Source organism: Protopterus annectens, chromosome 6.part0 (assembly GCF_019279795.1).
Source record: "Protopterus annectens isolate FY-2018-M chromosome 6.part0, PAN1.0, whole genome shotgun sequence".
NCBI lineage: Eukaryota > Metazoa > Chordata > Ceratodontiformes > Protopteridae > Protopterus > Protopterus annectens.
Window position 1 is genome coordinate 668,586,343 of NC_056737.1, and position 17,184 is coordinate 668,603,526.

At 42.5% G+C, this 17,184-nt stretch overlaps 1 protein-coding gene across 4 annotated transcripts in view; it reads right to left on the reverse strand.

Moving 5' to 3' along the window:
* The window catches only part of AKT1 (AKT serine/threonine kinase 1), a 1,868,331-nt gene that overhangs the window by 68,281 nt on the left and 1,782,866 nt on the right, over positions 1 to 17,184 (reverse strand). For 3 of the 4 annotated variants that reach the window (XM_044074351.1, XM_044074355.1, XM_044074352.1), the window contains one exon: positions 4,484 to 4,606. The exons of the other annotated variant lie outside the window; for it this stretch is intronic. In XM_044074351.1, coding sequence (XP_043930286.1) covers positions 4,506 to 4,606 — 101 coding nt within the window. In that variant the 3' untranslated portion in view covers positions 4,484 to 4,505. Of the gene's footprint in view, positions 1 to 4,483; positions 4,607 to 17,184 lie in introns of those variants that run through there. 4 annotated transcript variants of the gene reach the window in all.

A 17,184-nucleotide genomic window follows, 5' to 3' on the forward strand; every position in this document is an offset into this window, starting at 1 on the left:
AGGGAATATTTTGAAGGGTTGTATGGCATATGTGGGCATTGCTCACACTATCACAGGGTTTTTAAAAACCACTGAATTCACCAGCCAAAATACACCCATTGTGTACAATATTGAGTTTTTTGCCAATTGCAGCACCCCTTGGGTGATCTATCTGGCCACCAGTTCATGTTCTGCCTTTTATATAGGGCAGATGTCACAGCCTTTGAAATTTAGAATAGGTGGGGCATTATCAGTGACATTAAAAATAAAAAGCAATCTAATGCACTTTAAAAAAAAATACTTTAAAACATACACAGGCAAACTTCAGGTTTACGACCATTGACTGTATTACGGGTGAATGTAGTGATAAATTATGTTGGCACTCCATATTAAATGTTAAAGAGAGGAAATGGATAATTAATCTGGGGGGTTTGTTCACCCCAGGCTTGAATGAACATTATTAATGAAGGATGTATGATCCAATGGGATTGTTTGGTGGGCTGGTTTTGTGTCTTTATAAGTGGGTTTGCTTAACTCAGTATTTATGGTACTTCACTGAAGAAGGCATTCTGGCCGAAACTGTTTTTTTTTAGGTGGTTTTGGGTTTATTCCCTACACCTATGAGTTATTTTTTGTGTTAATGTGCTATCAGTTTTACTTTATGTATATTTTTACACATTAAATTTATGTTGCTATTCCATATCCGGTTGTTGTTGTTTGTCTTTCGGCTTTTCCCAGTATGGGGTTGCCACAGCGGAATTCCGGTCCGCTAATGACTGGCAGTAGATTTTTACGAAACGCCGAGGTGCCAGCTCAACCGTCAATGAAGGCATGCCCATTTACGCAAGCATGTCTTTCGAACGCTACCCAACCGCGGGGAGGACATGCAGACTCCACACAGAAGGCACTCCCAAGCCCAGCCGAGAACTGAACGGGAGAACGTCTTGCTGTGAGGTGGTAATGCTACCGCCGTACCACAGCGGCTATCTATTCCACATCCGGTACTGGCTTTTTTTTTTTTACACTTTGCAGGTGTATGTTTGGAGTTTTTGCACCTGTCGTACTTGCGGGTTTGTTCTGTTCTGTAGTAAAAGAGAAAACAGGGTTTGAAGAGTAAGAATCCAAGTAGACTGAACCTTGATAAAGGTGTTGAGCAAGGAGAGATCCAGAACTGGTCTCCAAATACTCTCCTTTCAAGGGATCAGAAACATCGTGGAGTAAAATCCCTGTCCTACTTTTGAAGGAGGGACAGGCTGAATTGTTCCCTGGTCCATCAGGGACCTCAGAGAAATGAGGAAGTTGTTCCAGTGGAGGTTGGGGAATCCCTGAGAAAAGAGGGAGAGACTTCCACACCATGAAGTAGCCCCAATGGATGATGGATAGAACCCAAGAATCTAAGGTGATGAGATATAAGTTTGGAAGGCAAAGGGAGTGCCGAAAGGACAAGGGAACCTGGTCGAAGGGTGGGGGGCAAGATGTCAAACAGAAGTAGGCTCGTCAGATAAAGGAGGCTTCTGAACTACAGAAGCCTGAGAGGACTTAGCAGGTGGAGATAGCCTACCATCTTTCCTGCCTTTAGTGGCCTGACGAGGCTGTCAGCAAACAAAAGCAGACCAAGAAGGATAGCTCTGAAACTTAGGGATAGGGGATACAAAAATATGTTTAAGATCCTGCAAAGCTTTACTTTTTTCCTAAAGTGACTTAAACAGCAACAACAGCAGCCCCAAAGAGATTTTTATTATCCAAAGGAGCATCCAGAATCCTGGCCTTAATGTTTTCAGGTAATGACTACAGGCAAAGCTAAGAATAATGCCTCATGACAGACCCAAAGGCAGCAGCTTCATAGCTACACTTGACAGAGTGATGAGGCACTTGAGATACAGAACCCAAAATAGATGCAACAGAAAGATTATGTTTCAGAATTAAGGAGGCCAGAAATAACCTGACAAACTTGAGCAATCAAGGCCAGAGCATGTCTGGTATTGTCAGATGCGACTTACACTACACAGCAGGGTCAGGAGGACACTTGTATAAGAACTGAATCCTCAGAAACCTTACAGAATCTATCAGGTTTCTTTGGAGCAGTGGTCTGAAAATCAAGAAACTTAGAAACAGTTATAAAGGTGTCTAACAAAGTAGCCAACACAAAAAGTATTACAGAAGGTTTAGGAGTGTCCACCCGAAGCAGCTCATAATACCTTTTCTGGGTATCAGACACTTAAAAATCCCTTAGACTATTCCATCATTCTAGCTATAATGTCTCCAAAGACAATTCCTCAAAAGGAGACTCACTACTAATGGACTCTTCATCAGAACAATAAGCCAAAGGTAAAGGCATCTGGGAAGAGTAAGAAAAGGACCCATCATCAAACTTTGAATCCTCATCTGAGGAAATGGGTTTCCCAGTCCATTTGGAAGGAGGTGAAGTCCAAGCAGGAGCAGGCATAGAAACCCCTTGGGAAGGCCTCACAGCCATTAAGGCATTAAACAGGCCCTGAGTAAACTCCTGCCATTCTCTACAAGGATCCTTATAAGTATTATTAGTCTTCTGCTGCTTCTTCGTAGGAACGTCAGCCGTAACGTCCAGTGCAGGTTCCTACCCTTGACAAGATTCAATAAGAGTATCCAGAACCTCTTCCCCTGACCAAAATCTATGGAACCCCTCTAGGGCCCTCAGAGATAATCTGTGGATCCCCCTCAACGTCCCGAGCAGACACCTGCAAAGCCTCAGAGGACGTGTAAGGAAGGATCCACGATGGCGTCTGACAGGGTTGCTTCAGAGGAATCCAACTTTGAGACCAGACGGTCTACAGACTATCACCTGTTTCTAAAGCAACACCCAATTGAGGCTGGTCAGTCAAATAATCTGGCTGAGATTTCTTGGCCTTCTTCTTACTTAATGGTACCTCGGGGATAGAAGATACCGACATGCTACCTCTGGTTCTCAATATAGATGGCTACGGAAGACAACCTGCACCCAGACAAAAAAAGACAATGTTTGTGATGATCCTTACTGGGATTTTGACTCTCATACTGACACTTTCCCTTTTTGGATGACATGAACTAAGTAAACAACAGAGAGAACAATCCCAAAAGAAAAAAAGACCTCAGTGGGGCACTTATCTGATGGCTAGGTATTTAGCACAGCAAAGGACATTCAGACCGATCAGCAATGACAGCTTTTGAACTGGCTACAAACTTGTTCTGGGTAAGAGAGTTCCCGAATCACCTTTACACCCTATGTCCTGTACGGGGAGCAGACATGATGTACAGCATATACAAAATCTTAAGGCTTTGGTAAACTGGCCACACACTGTGCTATTCTTGACAGGAGATCCCTACTATGAAGAATACTGTAACAGTGAAAAATTACATTGTGGGTGTCCTGGAGTAAGGTTTTGTGGCTTCACTTGGAACACTTACAGAAGATCTTCTTAGGCTTTTCTTCATCCATTTAATGGAGATAAATATAGTAAAATTTAATACACAGCACATAGAAAAGGGTTATTAAAGAATAAATCAATAAATCACTTGTCACACTGCATAATGAACTATCAAAACTATCCACCTTCTAAATATGTAGTAATATATAGTCTGTACAATGACTTATTATAAACTATTAGTGATGGAACAATTAAGTATATATATATATATATATATATATATATATATATATATATATATATATCACACACACACACACACACACATAAATATATATACACACACACACACACACACACACACACGTGTGTGTGTGTGTGTGTAGCAGCAATAACTGTCCTAACAGTTCTAAGGAAACTTGAAAGGAGTTACAAAAATTACTCTTATGGGGAAGAGACTGAAAGAAGGCAGGAATATTATGAATAAAAGGAGCATTTATCTGTCATTCATGAGAGCCATCTGAGCTGCAGAAGTGGCAAACAAGATCTGGGATAAGCTAATACCCTGGATAATTAATAGTGGTGGATATTAATAGAACTTGAAGCACTAGCAGAGTTGGACTGGATCTGACAAGTGGCTTATTACCCATCAGTCTGAATGAACTGATGAGGATGATTAGATCTGCAGTTTATACCTGCATCATACCTAGTTGTTAAACTGTTTCTAGCAACAAGGCTCTGTGGTGTGCAAGGATGAAGACTGGACTGTGACCAAGATCACCTGGAACAAACTAGCGACCCAGCCACTAGATGAGCTGGCATAGAGGCTGGGAGTAACAGTTTAATGCCGGCTAAACTCTCTTGAAGGAGGCAATCTGGCTTGCTACAGTACCAGCACCTACTTGGCGGAGAGGTTTACAGCATGCGGTGTACTTGCTAGGGATTTACACTTGGTATGAGAAACTTATATTCATGCAGCAACCTTTAAGGGATGTGCGCATGAACATGTATGCTCAAAGTAGAAAGTGTAGCAGGCTCTAGGCTCTGAAAGCATGCATGTCAATCACCAGGAGAATGTTTAGGGGTCAAATGCTGAAAAACCTTGAGATTGCTACCTGGCTGATGATATCCCATCATCATCTCTCACCGAAGAAAGAACAGAAAAGCCGACTGCAAGAAGCTGGTGGCTGGCAGAACACTGATAATCAAAAAATGCCTCTTCCAGGGTAGTTTTTTATTCATTCCTGTAAAAAAAAATTAATCACTGGTGTGAGCCATCAAAAATGTCTATGCCAGTATGAAAGTGTTGTTCAAACATGTAGCTGATACTGCCATAATGGTCTTAGTAAAAGAAAGTTATAGTTGATTTTACTGTCCATACAGCTTTCATGCATCTCAAGCATCACTCAAGCCCATACGAATGTAATGTTATATTTCACTTTAATTTATCTCGCTGTAATTTTATGAACAATGTTACTTTGCTTTGTTGTCTGGACTATGGCTGAAAAGGGTCACTGTACCATTACACATTCACCCACCTAACAAATTAACAAATTGTAAGTTATGTACTCACCATAACTAGGCATCTGAGTTGTCCATTTTCATTCTTCCTCACTAATAGATTCAGAGCCAATCCTCTGATCCAACTCGGCCGCATATATTAGATTTTAGATCCAGCCCCTGTGCTCCTCCCTCTACCCATAATGCCTCACTCCAACCCTAAGGCTTCAGATACAGTTTGCTGGCTAATTTCCCTCTTGTCCAAGAGTAAAAAGGATAGAAATAAATACGGGGCTCAAACTTGGAAGAATAGGTTTCAAACAGTCCAATAAGTTCTTTCAGAAGTAAAAAGAAAAAAAAAAAAAAAAAAAAAATTGATGGGCGACAGATGGGAGGAAGGGTGAGGAAGAATGAAAATGGACAACACAGATGCTTAGTTATGGTGAGTATATAGCTTATAAATCTGTCCTTTTCATTCTTCCTCACTAATGGGGCAGAGTTCCCAGCTACATAAACCTTGGGTGACCCACATGGAAGGATATTCTGGAACACTACCGAGACAATGGAGGCTCTATTTCTGGATATGATGTCCAATATGTAGTGTGTAATAAAGGTATGGTCTTTGTGGCTGCTGCACAAATGTTATCAACAAAAATTCTTGACCAAAAGGCTGACGAAGTAGCCAAATATCGGGCTGAATGAGCTTGGGAAGGTGTTGGTAATTCTAAGCCTTTTTGAGAATAAATTAGCAAAATGCAGTCTGCAATCCATTTGGCCAAGGTAAGCTTAGAAACTGCTTGATCCAGACAACTGGAGGAAAAAGGATATGAAAAGCTGATCTGATTTTCTAAACTGTTTGTCCTATTAAGATAAAAATACAGTCATCTATGTTCATCAACGAGATATAGCACATATTCTCCCTTGCTGGAAAAATTCAGAAAAAAGACTGGTTAAATTAATGAACTGGTTGATATTTTTAGAAGCATTTTAGGCACAAAAGAAAGACTAATCCGCAGAGAGACCCTATCTTAGTGAAAAATGATGTTAAGGGGGCTTTGAGAGAGACTGGAGTTCATAAATTTTTTTTGCTGAAGTTATTGCCACTAGAAAGACCATTTTCAATGACAAAAATTTTAGATCACGTGTCTTGACAGTTCGAAGGGTTTCTGAGTTAAACCTTGAAGAACCACAGTAAGGTCCCAAGCTGGTGAGGGGATCCTTTACCAAAGGTCTGAGGAGAAAATGCCCTTCATAAAAGCTTTACACAATGTACAGGAAGCCAGGGAGAAAGATTTATTTCCTGAATGGAAATTAGAGATTGCTGCCAACTGAAGACTAGTAGAAAAAACTGTCAACTTGCTTAAAGAGGGTTGTGAGAAAGAGAGAACTGCAGAAGCTGGGGCCGAAAGGAGTCAACATTTTGGTTAGAGGCTCATATTGAAAACCTTTTCCATTTGCTCTTATACACTTTCTTGATGGAAGTTTTTTGTGATGCCAAAATAATGAAACATATTGGGGAGGACAACTGTCTTTAGTATTACTGGAAGAGAAGAAACCATATGAGCAACCTGAGGGCTAGAAGGTTGGGATGATGAATCCTCGACAGGCAAGATAGGAGATCTTGACGAGGCTCCGGTATCTACGGAGAATAAGGAAATGAGACTGTAGGAAGGGAAGCCAAACGTGCCAAGTCCAGAAAGGAGAAATGAGCATCACGGAGCTCTTCAACCTGTTTGCCTTCTGAAAATATTTTGGAATTAGGGGAAGAGGAGGGTAGGCATAAAGGAGACAGTACAGTTGTGTACACTTACCATAAATGTAGATGTTCGAGTGTATTCACTGTTGCAGTCATTACATTTGGGTAATCTGTTGGCAGGTTGCTCTCAGTCGGCCTAATTAACAAAGTCTTGGGTCCTGCGTCGGTTGCTGTCCATCTTCCATGACGTCAGGTCGTCAGGGGTATAAAACATGCAGCCGACGCCATTACATCAGTTTTTCTTATCCCAGATGTCAGGTGCCTCCCAAATGGGGAGCAATATATATATATATATATATATATATATATATATATATATATATATATGTATATATATATATATATATATATATATATATATATATATATATATATATATATAGATATAATTTAACACACAAAAAATATAGCTCCAAACAAAAGCAAATACACCAAAAAGGCTTTTAGGCATAGAACATCTACATTTATGGTAAGTGTACACAACTGTACTATGTTCTTCGTGTTTCACTGTTGCAGTCATTACATTTGGGTAGAATCCCAAAGCTATGGTTGGGAGGATGGATTTATACAGCATTAGGAGCAGCTATAAGGTCCTGCAGGACAGCAGTGGCACAGCCTGCTCTGGATTTAGAGAAGAGAGGTAAATGGTAATGTTTGGTGAACGTATGAACTGAGCTCCAGGTAGCAGCTTCTAGAATGTCTCTGGTATGAACTCCTCTGAGAAAGGCTGCAGAAGCAGATGCAGCCCTGGTGGAATGAGATCTGATCCCCTTGGGGACAGGTTTATCATGGTGCATATAACAGAAACAAATACAATGGCTTATCCATTTGGAAATCGTCTGCTTTGAAACAGCCTTTCCCTCTGCCCCTGCAGCAAATGCCACCAGTAATTGTTCAGATTTTCTTAGAAATTTTGTCCTGTTTAAGTAGAATCTTAGTTGTCTGTGTACATCCAATGAATGCAGAATTCGCTCACCCTTGTTCTGTGGATTTGGGAAGAAAGTTGGCAGATGAATGGTCTGATTAAGGGCTACACTAGATACCACATTAGGCATAAAGCATGGATTGGTTCCGACAGCCACCCTTGTCAGGGTAAAAAATAATGAAAGGCTCCACTGCCATAAGAGCCTGTAGTTCTGAAATTCTTCTAGCTGAAGTGACTGCTAAAAGAAAATCTGTTTTCCAAGAGAGAAATTTTAGGTCCGCAGTAGCAGCTGGCTCAAAAGGAGGTAGAGTGAGTTTTTACAAGACAAAACTTGAGGTCCCATGCAGGAGTTGGTGCTCTCCTGGGAGGTCTTAAATGTTTGGCCCCTCTGAGGTACTGCTTTAGCAGAGGATGAGAAAAGAGGGGAGGGCTCTGTGCTGTAATGATCTGAAATGGCAGAGGCATGGATTTTTATGGAAGAAAAAGATAGGCCCTTGTGAAGCATCTCAGTTAAGTATTGTAGAATCTGAGGAATATTGGGCATTGCTGTGCTTATTCCTTGTGCTTGGTTCCAGGCACAGAATCTTTTCCATTTGTCAGCATACGATTTTCTAGTACTAGACCTTCTAGCCTCCAAAATGACATCCATCACAGGTTTGCTGAGAGATGTAACTGGTGAAATTAGTTGATTAGCCATGCTGCTGAGACAGTAGGTGAGGTGTCTGAGACAGGTACCACGGAGGAAGGTGCGACATATTGCACAGGAGCGGATACCAGTGTTGGCGAGGCCAGTCTGGAGCAATCAGAATCATTTTTGGTTTTTCCTGTCTGACTTTTAATAAGACCTTGGAGAGTAGAGGCAGAGGGGGAAAGGCATAGACTGATAGGATTTTCCAGCTGAAGGATAGGGCATCCACTTTCCAAGCTTTTTTGTGATGAGTTCTTGTGCAGAATTTGTCCAACTGATAGATCTTTTTGTCTCACCCCAAAACTATGTCTGGGCTCCCCCATTTGCGTGTCAACATGCTGAAGACTTGTGGATCCAGTTTCCATTTGTGTGGGTCCATAAAATTTCTGCTTAGTTCATCTGCCAGAGTACTTTGCTTTCCTGGCAGGAATTGAGCTTGTAGATGTATTTAAGTTAAGCCCGTGTTCCACAATGCCACGGCTAGTCTGCAAAGGGGGTAGGCATATGTACCCCCCTGCTTGTTTATGTACCACATGACTGTGGTGCTGTTGTCTTTATCAGAAGCTGTCCTGTATGAAGATAGTCCTTGAAGGCTGTCAGAGCATTCTTTACAACTAGCATCTCTTTCTGAATGATAAGTAGGTACATTTGATTTGGGCTTCATTGGCCCTGAATGCATCTCCCTGCCAGATGAACCCCCCCCCCCCAAGCATAGTCTGATGCGTCTGTAGTCAGGGTTTGGGTGGCAGGGGGTGGAATGAATGACAGTCCCTTGTTTTGGTGGCAGCCCTCTGCCCACCATAGGAACTCTAGCTACAGGCAAGGAATGATAGGAATTATTGTTTCCAGGCTGTGACAATGTTGACTCCATAAGCTTTTTAGGTACCATTGAAGTTTCCTCATATGCAGTCTTGCATATGGAATTAGAAGAATGCAGGAGACCATGAACCCCAAGGCATGCAGAATTTGTCTTGCAGATAGCTGGGTTTTTGTGGCCACCTGTTTGAAGTAAGTCATCAATTGAATTTTTCTGGCGTAAGGTAAGTCATCTGGGCAGTTGTATTCAAGCTTGCACCCAGGAATGTAATTATTTGGGAGGGTACCAGTTGTGATTTCTTTTCATTTATGGTGTACCCTAGACAAGTTAGAAGCCTTTTTACAAACACCAGATGTTTTAAAAGAGTGTCTTTGCTTTCTGCCTGAATTAGACAATCGTCGAGGTATGGATAAATTTGAATATTTCTTTGCCTGCAAAATGCAATTACTGGTTCCAGGCACTTTGTGAAGACCCTGGGCGCAGTAGATAAGCCAAAGGGTAGTTCAGACAACTGGTAATGCAAATAGCCTGCTTTGAAGCGGAGGCATCTTCTGCAAGATTCCCTGATTGGGATATGCAGGTATGCCTCTTTTAAGTCTGGAGTTACCAACCAGGCATCCTTGCCTAGCATAGGTAGTAACTGTTGAAGAGTCAGCATCTTGAATTTTGGAATGTCCGGAAATGTATTTAGAATGGATAAGTCCAGGATTGGACGCCATAATTTGTCTTTTCTGGGTACCAGGAAAAGTCTTGAATAAAAACCTTGTCCCTTTTCCTTTTCTGGTACTGGATGAATAGCTCCCACATTCATGAGGGATATAACTTGTTTGTGGGCCTCTGCCCACTGATTTGGAGGCAGGTCTGGCCATCCGTTTGGGACTAGCAATGTGTGGAACTGAAATCTGTATCCCTGGGATACTATATTTAAAACCCATTTGTCCTGGGTAATCAATCGCCAGTTTTGTGCATGAAGTGCCAGTTTTCCCCCCAAAGGGGCAGCCAAAAGATAAGTGCTTGGTGATTGCAATGGAAGTCATTGAGACTGTTTACCATAGGAAGGTGCCTTGTTGCTTCCAGATTTGGAGGTGGAGGCACCCCACTGCTTTGCTCAAAGTCCCTTGTGACTGAAACCTGGAGCCTTTGGAATGTCTGGGTTTGATCTGAGCGGCTCTAGTGGGTACTGGAAAGGACCAGTTCTTAGTAGGCCTACTAAACCTGGGTGGCTGCACTTGTAGAAAATCTTTCACAGTTTGCATAGATTTAGCTTTGTCTTCTATCTTTTTCAAAGCTTCTTCAGCCTTATTACCAAACAGACTGTCCTGTTGTAAAGGAGCATCCAACAATTTTGCTTTAACATGGTCAGGCAGACTTTGCTCTTTGAGCCAAGCATGCCTTCTTATCACAGATCCAGTTACAGCAGCCCTGCAAGAGGCCTCCAATGAATCAAAACCACATTGCAAAGTATGTTTTCCAACTTGTTCAGCTCAATGCAATAAATCATGCAAATCTATTTTCCACACAGTCAGAAATCAACATCATCTTCTGTTTAAGTAAACCCATGACATGCTGCTGATGTTTAAGCATATGGATCGACAGTTTAAAGCCCTGATTGCCAAGGCTGCAGACATGTAAACCTTCTTACCCCGTCTATCCAGTACACTGGAATCTTTATCAGAAGGGGTAGGACTTTTTTGCAGTAGAAGCCTTAACGCCCTTGGGACCCTAAGAAATGTTTTCAAGTTCAGCAGTAGGATTTTTTAAAAAGGAATTTGTGGGAGTCAGGAACCCTGTAGTTTCTGTCTGGCTTACTAGGAGCCAGAGGCAGGGAATCAGGAGTCATACTGGATTCTGTGAAAACATCAACAACAATGTCTAGAACAGGAGGTATAGCCAAAGGCCTATGCTGAGGAAGAAGAAGAAAATCCCTAAGTCTCTTTTCAGATTCTGAGAAATCCTGACTCTCCCAGTGAAAGTGCTCCCTTAAGGTATGCAAAGTTTCTCCAAAAGAAAAATCCTCAGGAGGAGAAGCAGAAGAGATGGAATCTTCTGCATCAGAGTCCTCATAAGTGGGAATAGATAACTGCTGATCAGAAGAGGAATCAGAAGATATAGAAACCTGATCTGAAGATTCATAGTCAGTGCCTTGCCTAGGCCTTTTAGCAGGAGGGGGATGGGTACCCCTGATCAAGGTAATTAAATCCTTAGCCATTTTGATCATTTGTTTTGTAGGCATTGGGGCCTGTACACATGGCCCAAGCATGGGTTTTTTTTAGACATAGTAGTAGTTTTTGGCCTTAGTTTTGAAGATGGCGTTGGTTTAATATACAAATCTTTAGGCCTGAAAACACACTCAGAAGCTGGTGCCTGCTCAGCGGCTCTGGACCCATCTGAGGTAGAGATATCAGCGGATTCAATACTTAAAGTATCTCGCGGCAAACCGGACTCTGAATGGGTCTCAGTAGAGGCCTGCGAATCAAAAGTAGCAGGTATCAGGGGTTGCGAAAGTGCCTCAACTGAGTACTGGTGAACCGGCGACTGGCTTAGGAGAAGCTTCGTCGTCGGTTTTGGACCTCGACTGTCTCTTTTTCTTTGCATTTTTTTTAGGTATTCCAGTAGTCGGATTGCTAACAGACGACATTTCTGGATAGTTAAATATTGAGCCAAAATATTTAGAAGCAAAATAATACTGACGTTTAATAGTGCGTTGATTAAATTTAGCACAAAATCGACAGCAAGGCACGTTGTGGTCAGGGCCTAGGCAAGGAATACAGTACAAATGAAAATCCATATGAGTTATTTGCTTCCCACAAGTAATACAATTATTAACTTTTACTGACATCGGTAAGGAGCAAAGACTTCTGTTCTGAAACTCGAAAATGAAAATTTCAGGAGTCGGACGACCGGCACTTGCGAACTGCTTCTGCTTCGGGCACAGCGCGGCAAGAAAGACTGATGTAATGGTGTCAGCTGCATGTTTTATACCCCTGACGACCTGACATCATGGAAGAAGGGACAGCAACTGACGCAGGACCCAAGACTTTGTTAATCAGGCCGACTGAGGGCAACCTGCCAGCAGATTACCCAAATGTAATGACTGCAACAGTGAAACATGAAGAACATCTGAGGGTCAAGCATGAAGCAAGTGTTCCTCTGTGACTCCCCCTGAAGGGGGATCAGAGTGAAGCACCTGCTGCACTTGTTGTTGAGGGGAGAGGCAAACAGGTCGCAGTAAGGTTGGCCCCAAAGCCTGAAGATCATATTCGCTATTGACTGGTTGAGAGATCATTCGTTAGACATCAGAAAAGATATGCTCAGTTTGTCTGTCAGCAGATTGGCTTTCTCCGGAATGTGCATTGCAATTAGAAAGCGGTCTGAACAAATCGGCTATTCCCACACTCTCAACGCAACTCTGCACAGAGGATAAGATCTGGTTTCTCCATGTTTGTTGATGTACCACACTACAATAGTCCACAGAGTGAGAGATTGTTGAAATGTATACAATGCTAAAAGGACTGCTCTCATCTCTAGAACATTGACATGCAATCTGATCTCTTGGGACGACCACATGCCTTAGACCATCCTTCCCAAGAAATGCCTCCCCCTACCCTAGTTGGGAGGGGTCAGTGGGTCACTATGAAAAAAGGTCATAGAACTGAATCCACCAATGACTGTGGTGTATACAGACCCGGGTGAGTTTTATCTGAAAGTACAGGGATTGATGCAGAATGGAACACTGTACAGCTAAGGTTCATTGGATAATTCACAAAGTGAGCGAAGGGAAATAATATTATGGCAGCTAAAAACAACCCCAGTTCCTGTAGCACTAACTTTGCTGGAGGAACAGGATGAGAGAAAATATCCTGTACTTGACATCGACCCCAATGCCCATAGCACTAACTTTGCTGGAGGAAAAGGATGAGAGAGAATATCCTGTATTGGATTTCTTAAGAAAGCAATGCAGTGGAAAGGTAAGGATACCACGAGTCATATTACTCAAGTGTTACGAAGAATTCCAGGCTCTGAACTGGGAGGAAGCTGAGATTTGGCAAGATTGATTGAAATGCCCAAGGTATTGCAAATCTGGAGCAAACAGTCCCTGGCTTGTAGGAGTTTATGCCTGGAGGGGGGGTGGGTGAGCCAAGAGTCCAGATATGGAAACAATTGGAATCCTGAGCCTCAAGTGGGCTGTTAATGCTGCTATGCATTTGGTAAACACCAAGGGAGCTGTGGTGAGTCCAAAGGACATAACTCTGAATTGGTAACAATTGGCATGCAGCCAAAAACGAACATACCTCCTGGATCATCTGTCTATTCTTATGTGATAGTACGCATCCTGATGGTCTCTGGAACACATCCAGTCATCCTTGTGAAGAAACAGTAGGATGGACTGAACCGTGACCATTTGGAACTTTGATTTCCTCACAAACCGGTTCAAACCGCTTAGATCCAAAATTGGTGTGAGGTCCCCTGACTTCTTTGGCACTAAAAAGAAGTGCAAGTTCTGAATCCTATCTGGTAAGGTGAGAACATCTGGATGACTCTTTTTCTAACAGCTTTTGTATTTCTTGTGCTGCTTCCTTCCTCTGACTGGGTGGAATGTTGGGAAGTTTCTTCCTGCAACACTGAGGAAGAAGGGAAAAGGGTATGTAGTAACCTCTGGACATTATTCTTAGCACTTGTAAATCTTTTGCGATAATTGTCTAAGCATCTAGATGCAAACAGAAATGACCCCAGACTGCCTCCAGAGAAGAATAGTTGGGCAGCACTTCAGTAGTGCTGATAGGCCTGTCTGAAAAAATTCCCTAAAGCCCTGGTTCTGTGGGCCTTCTCTGCCTCTAGGGTGACGTCTGCCATTAAAATCTCCTCCTCTACCTCTCGAGAAAGTGTCCCATCACAAATCCTGGAAAGGCCCCCGAGACTTGCAGAACTACATCATCTTACTGCCTTCTCTGGTTTTGGGAGAAGGTCCGTTGAGGAATAGGAAACTTGATTCCTACGGCAAACAGGGTTTTTCCATCTTTTTCCCTGTAGGCAAGCGGCCCAAACATGGAAGTCCCATCAAAAGAGGCATTAATAAAAGACATTTTAAAAGGCACCACAAAATCACATAGCCGTATCCAGGCATGTCTCCATATGGCATTGCCTGAAATGGAGGCTTGTTAGGTACCTTCAGCTGTATGAGATTAGCCTCAGTGATGTGCTTGAAATAGACAGAGTGGCCAGCTGAGAGAAAGTCCATTTGAGGTCTTCAGCAGACATGGATTCAAAAGGTTGTTTGATAGTTCCTTAGTCAAATCCCTCTGAAGCCTAGTAAAATATGCCAAATAGTTAGATGACCTCAGGGCGAAGGTGGCCAAGGCAAAAACTCGTTTTCCATATCTGTCCAATGCTCTGGACTCCCCGTTAGGTGGATGGAAAGACCAGCATTGCTTTGCCAGTGCATTCTTAGTGGCTGCCACCATCACCATAGCATCAACTGGGACTCTTTTGCTCCAGTGAGGGCAGTCCAAGGTAGGAGCTAAAAATTTGTCCGGCCGCTTGGGTATAGGTTCGACCGTGTCTGGGCTCCTTCCACGCCTGAAGGGAAACCAGTTCTATCAGTTAGTCTCCCAGGGGAGTCACCCAAGATGTCAAGCCCCCAGGAAAACCAATTCCTCTGAAGGAGGAGTTTGGGATGACCAGCCACCTTTCTGTTTAAGGATTTCTAGGATATCTCCAAATGAGATGTCATCAGGTGGTGATCTGGGGGATCCGTCTCCCTCATCAAAATCAGTGCCTTCTATGAAAGTCTCCATGGGGGAGTCTATGTTCCTCCTCTTCTGAGGATCCTCCTCTGTGGGATGTTCAGAAGAGGTATTGGAAGAGAGGGGGAGTTCCTCTAGTGGAACAGTCTGGAGACTGACTGGAACTGGCCATCCCTGTGGAGTAGGTCTGATGGACTCAAAACTCAGAGCCAATGAGGGGAAGGGAATAGGATCAGTGACATGAGGCAACAGTTCTCTAGGAAGAGAGAAGGCCCTTTCTACTACCTAGAATGCCAAGAGCCCAGAGGAAACCTGTTACTCTCTCCTCAGAGCTGAAGCTTCCGAAAAAGGCAGGTCGGGGCCACCTCCAGATCCGAGCCTCAAATGGGGAATCAGATCTGAGCTGTCCATGGTCAAGGCTCTGAGAGGAAAGAACAGATCAGACAAAAATGGAGTCAAACCCAACTCCTCAGATCTGGTGCTGAAATCTTTGCTCAGGCACCTGGTCTGATCCGAAGGTATCAGAGCGGCACCAGTTAGGGAAATCGTAGTGGAGGAAGGAACTATCCTCAGATCTGATGCCAAAACTCTTGGAGATCTCGGATCCTGGGACTCCGAAACTACTGGCTGGATCAGAGAGAGAGAAACAATGGACTTCATAGGTGCACTCATGGATCCAGTACAGGATGGAGCTGGAAGGACCCCCATCTGGATCTGAGCTCGGAGAAATGTATGCATCATCCTATCCCATCCACCTCCGACAGACTTCTGGAAGACTTAGAAGATGCTCTGGAAGGGGGTTGACAGTGCTTCTTTGGAGTCTGAAAAAGCTAAGTAGGCAGAGACAGGGAAACAGGTTTCAGTGTGTATTCTGGTGTGTGGCATCTACGGATTAAACTAGATTTCAGATCCAAGGACTTAGGATCTGAGGAAGTAGATGGTAAAGGGGATCTAACGATAGGAGCCAAACCTTTTCGATCCGATGAAGACTTTGGATCTAAAGCTGGCCCAAGAGGTTTTGAACCCGAGGAGGTCGGTTCTGAAATTTTTCTAATTTTTTCCAGCTGCTCTGAGGAAGCCCTTGGGGACTTCGGATGTTAAGAAGAAATCTCCTCCGAAGAAACACATTTTGATACTTTAGAGGGGGTTTGACCCCTATAAGAAGTAGGAAGCAACCCTTTTAGAATCTGTTCATTGCGCCTGTCCTATAACACTATGGGATTATATGTTGCACAAACAGAACAGGATGTATTAAGATGATCTGGTCCTAGACAATAAACCACTTCTTGTGGGTATCTGAGTGTGGGATCTTGTGCCCGCAAGAAGTGCACTTTTTAAATCCATCTGGTTTCTCCAACATGGCCAAAGAGAATACCACAGAGTTGAGGAATAAACAAGTTCACAACAGCCAAAGTATAACAACTACTTTGTTTTTTTTATTTTTTTAAGACAAAAAAACAGTCTAAGAAAGGAAAAAAGGGAAAAATACCGGCTATGGTATACAAAAGAATACTGAAAAGTAAGGAAAAAGTACCAACATTGGTATGAAGACTACTCAAAGCTGAGTAGAGTGTTAAGAAATGGGGTACAGGAAAAATCCTAACACCAATGATGTTAAGAGGGAGGATAAAGACAGGGCAAAACTACAAGATTTTAGAAAGATTTAACTAAATAACTGGAATAAATACTGCTTACAATTCTCGAGATGGAACCTATGTCTAACCACAATGGCGGTAAACAGGATCTGAAGAAATGAGGAAGGAGTAGGACATTATGGGTAGAGGGAGGAGCTCAAGAGCTGGATCTGAAGATCAGATCTGAAAACATTAGTGAGGAAGGATGAAAAGATCATCATATCACTTTAAGCAACTATTTATCCAGCCTTGATTTCTAAAAGTACACCTCTAACAATAATTCAACACAACAGAAAACATACTGTGAACTTGTACAGGGTAAAACAATCAATACAGTGCCATAAATCTCAGCTGTATTAGTATACAACTCCAATCCAAAGGCACTCAAACTAAATAACTATAGATTACAAACCAAAAGTATGTTAAGAAGACATAACACAGATTAACGGGGAGCAATAAACAAGTATGTGAAATAATCTTGAACTACATGCAGATCCTAAAATACAAAAGTGGAGAGTTTCTGGAATCTAAACACAGACTTGTGAAACTGTAGACTTATGTAAATCATCATACAAAGTATAAGACTTACCACACATGAAACTAACTTTACAAATGCCTAATGAAGAAATGAGACAATAAGCCTATTAAGTTTGCTCTTTAAATGCATTAACATTCCATTTTCCCTCCATTTTTACCCTACCTCTTACTCATGCTTGTGGGAATACCTTTGTGGATTTAAACTCCACCACTCACTGCAC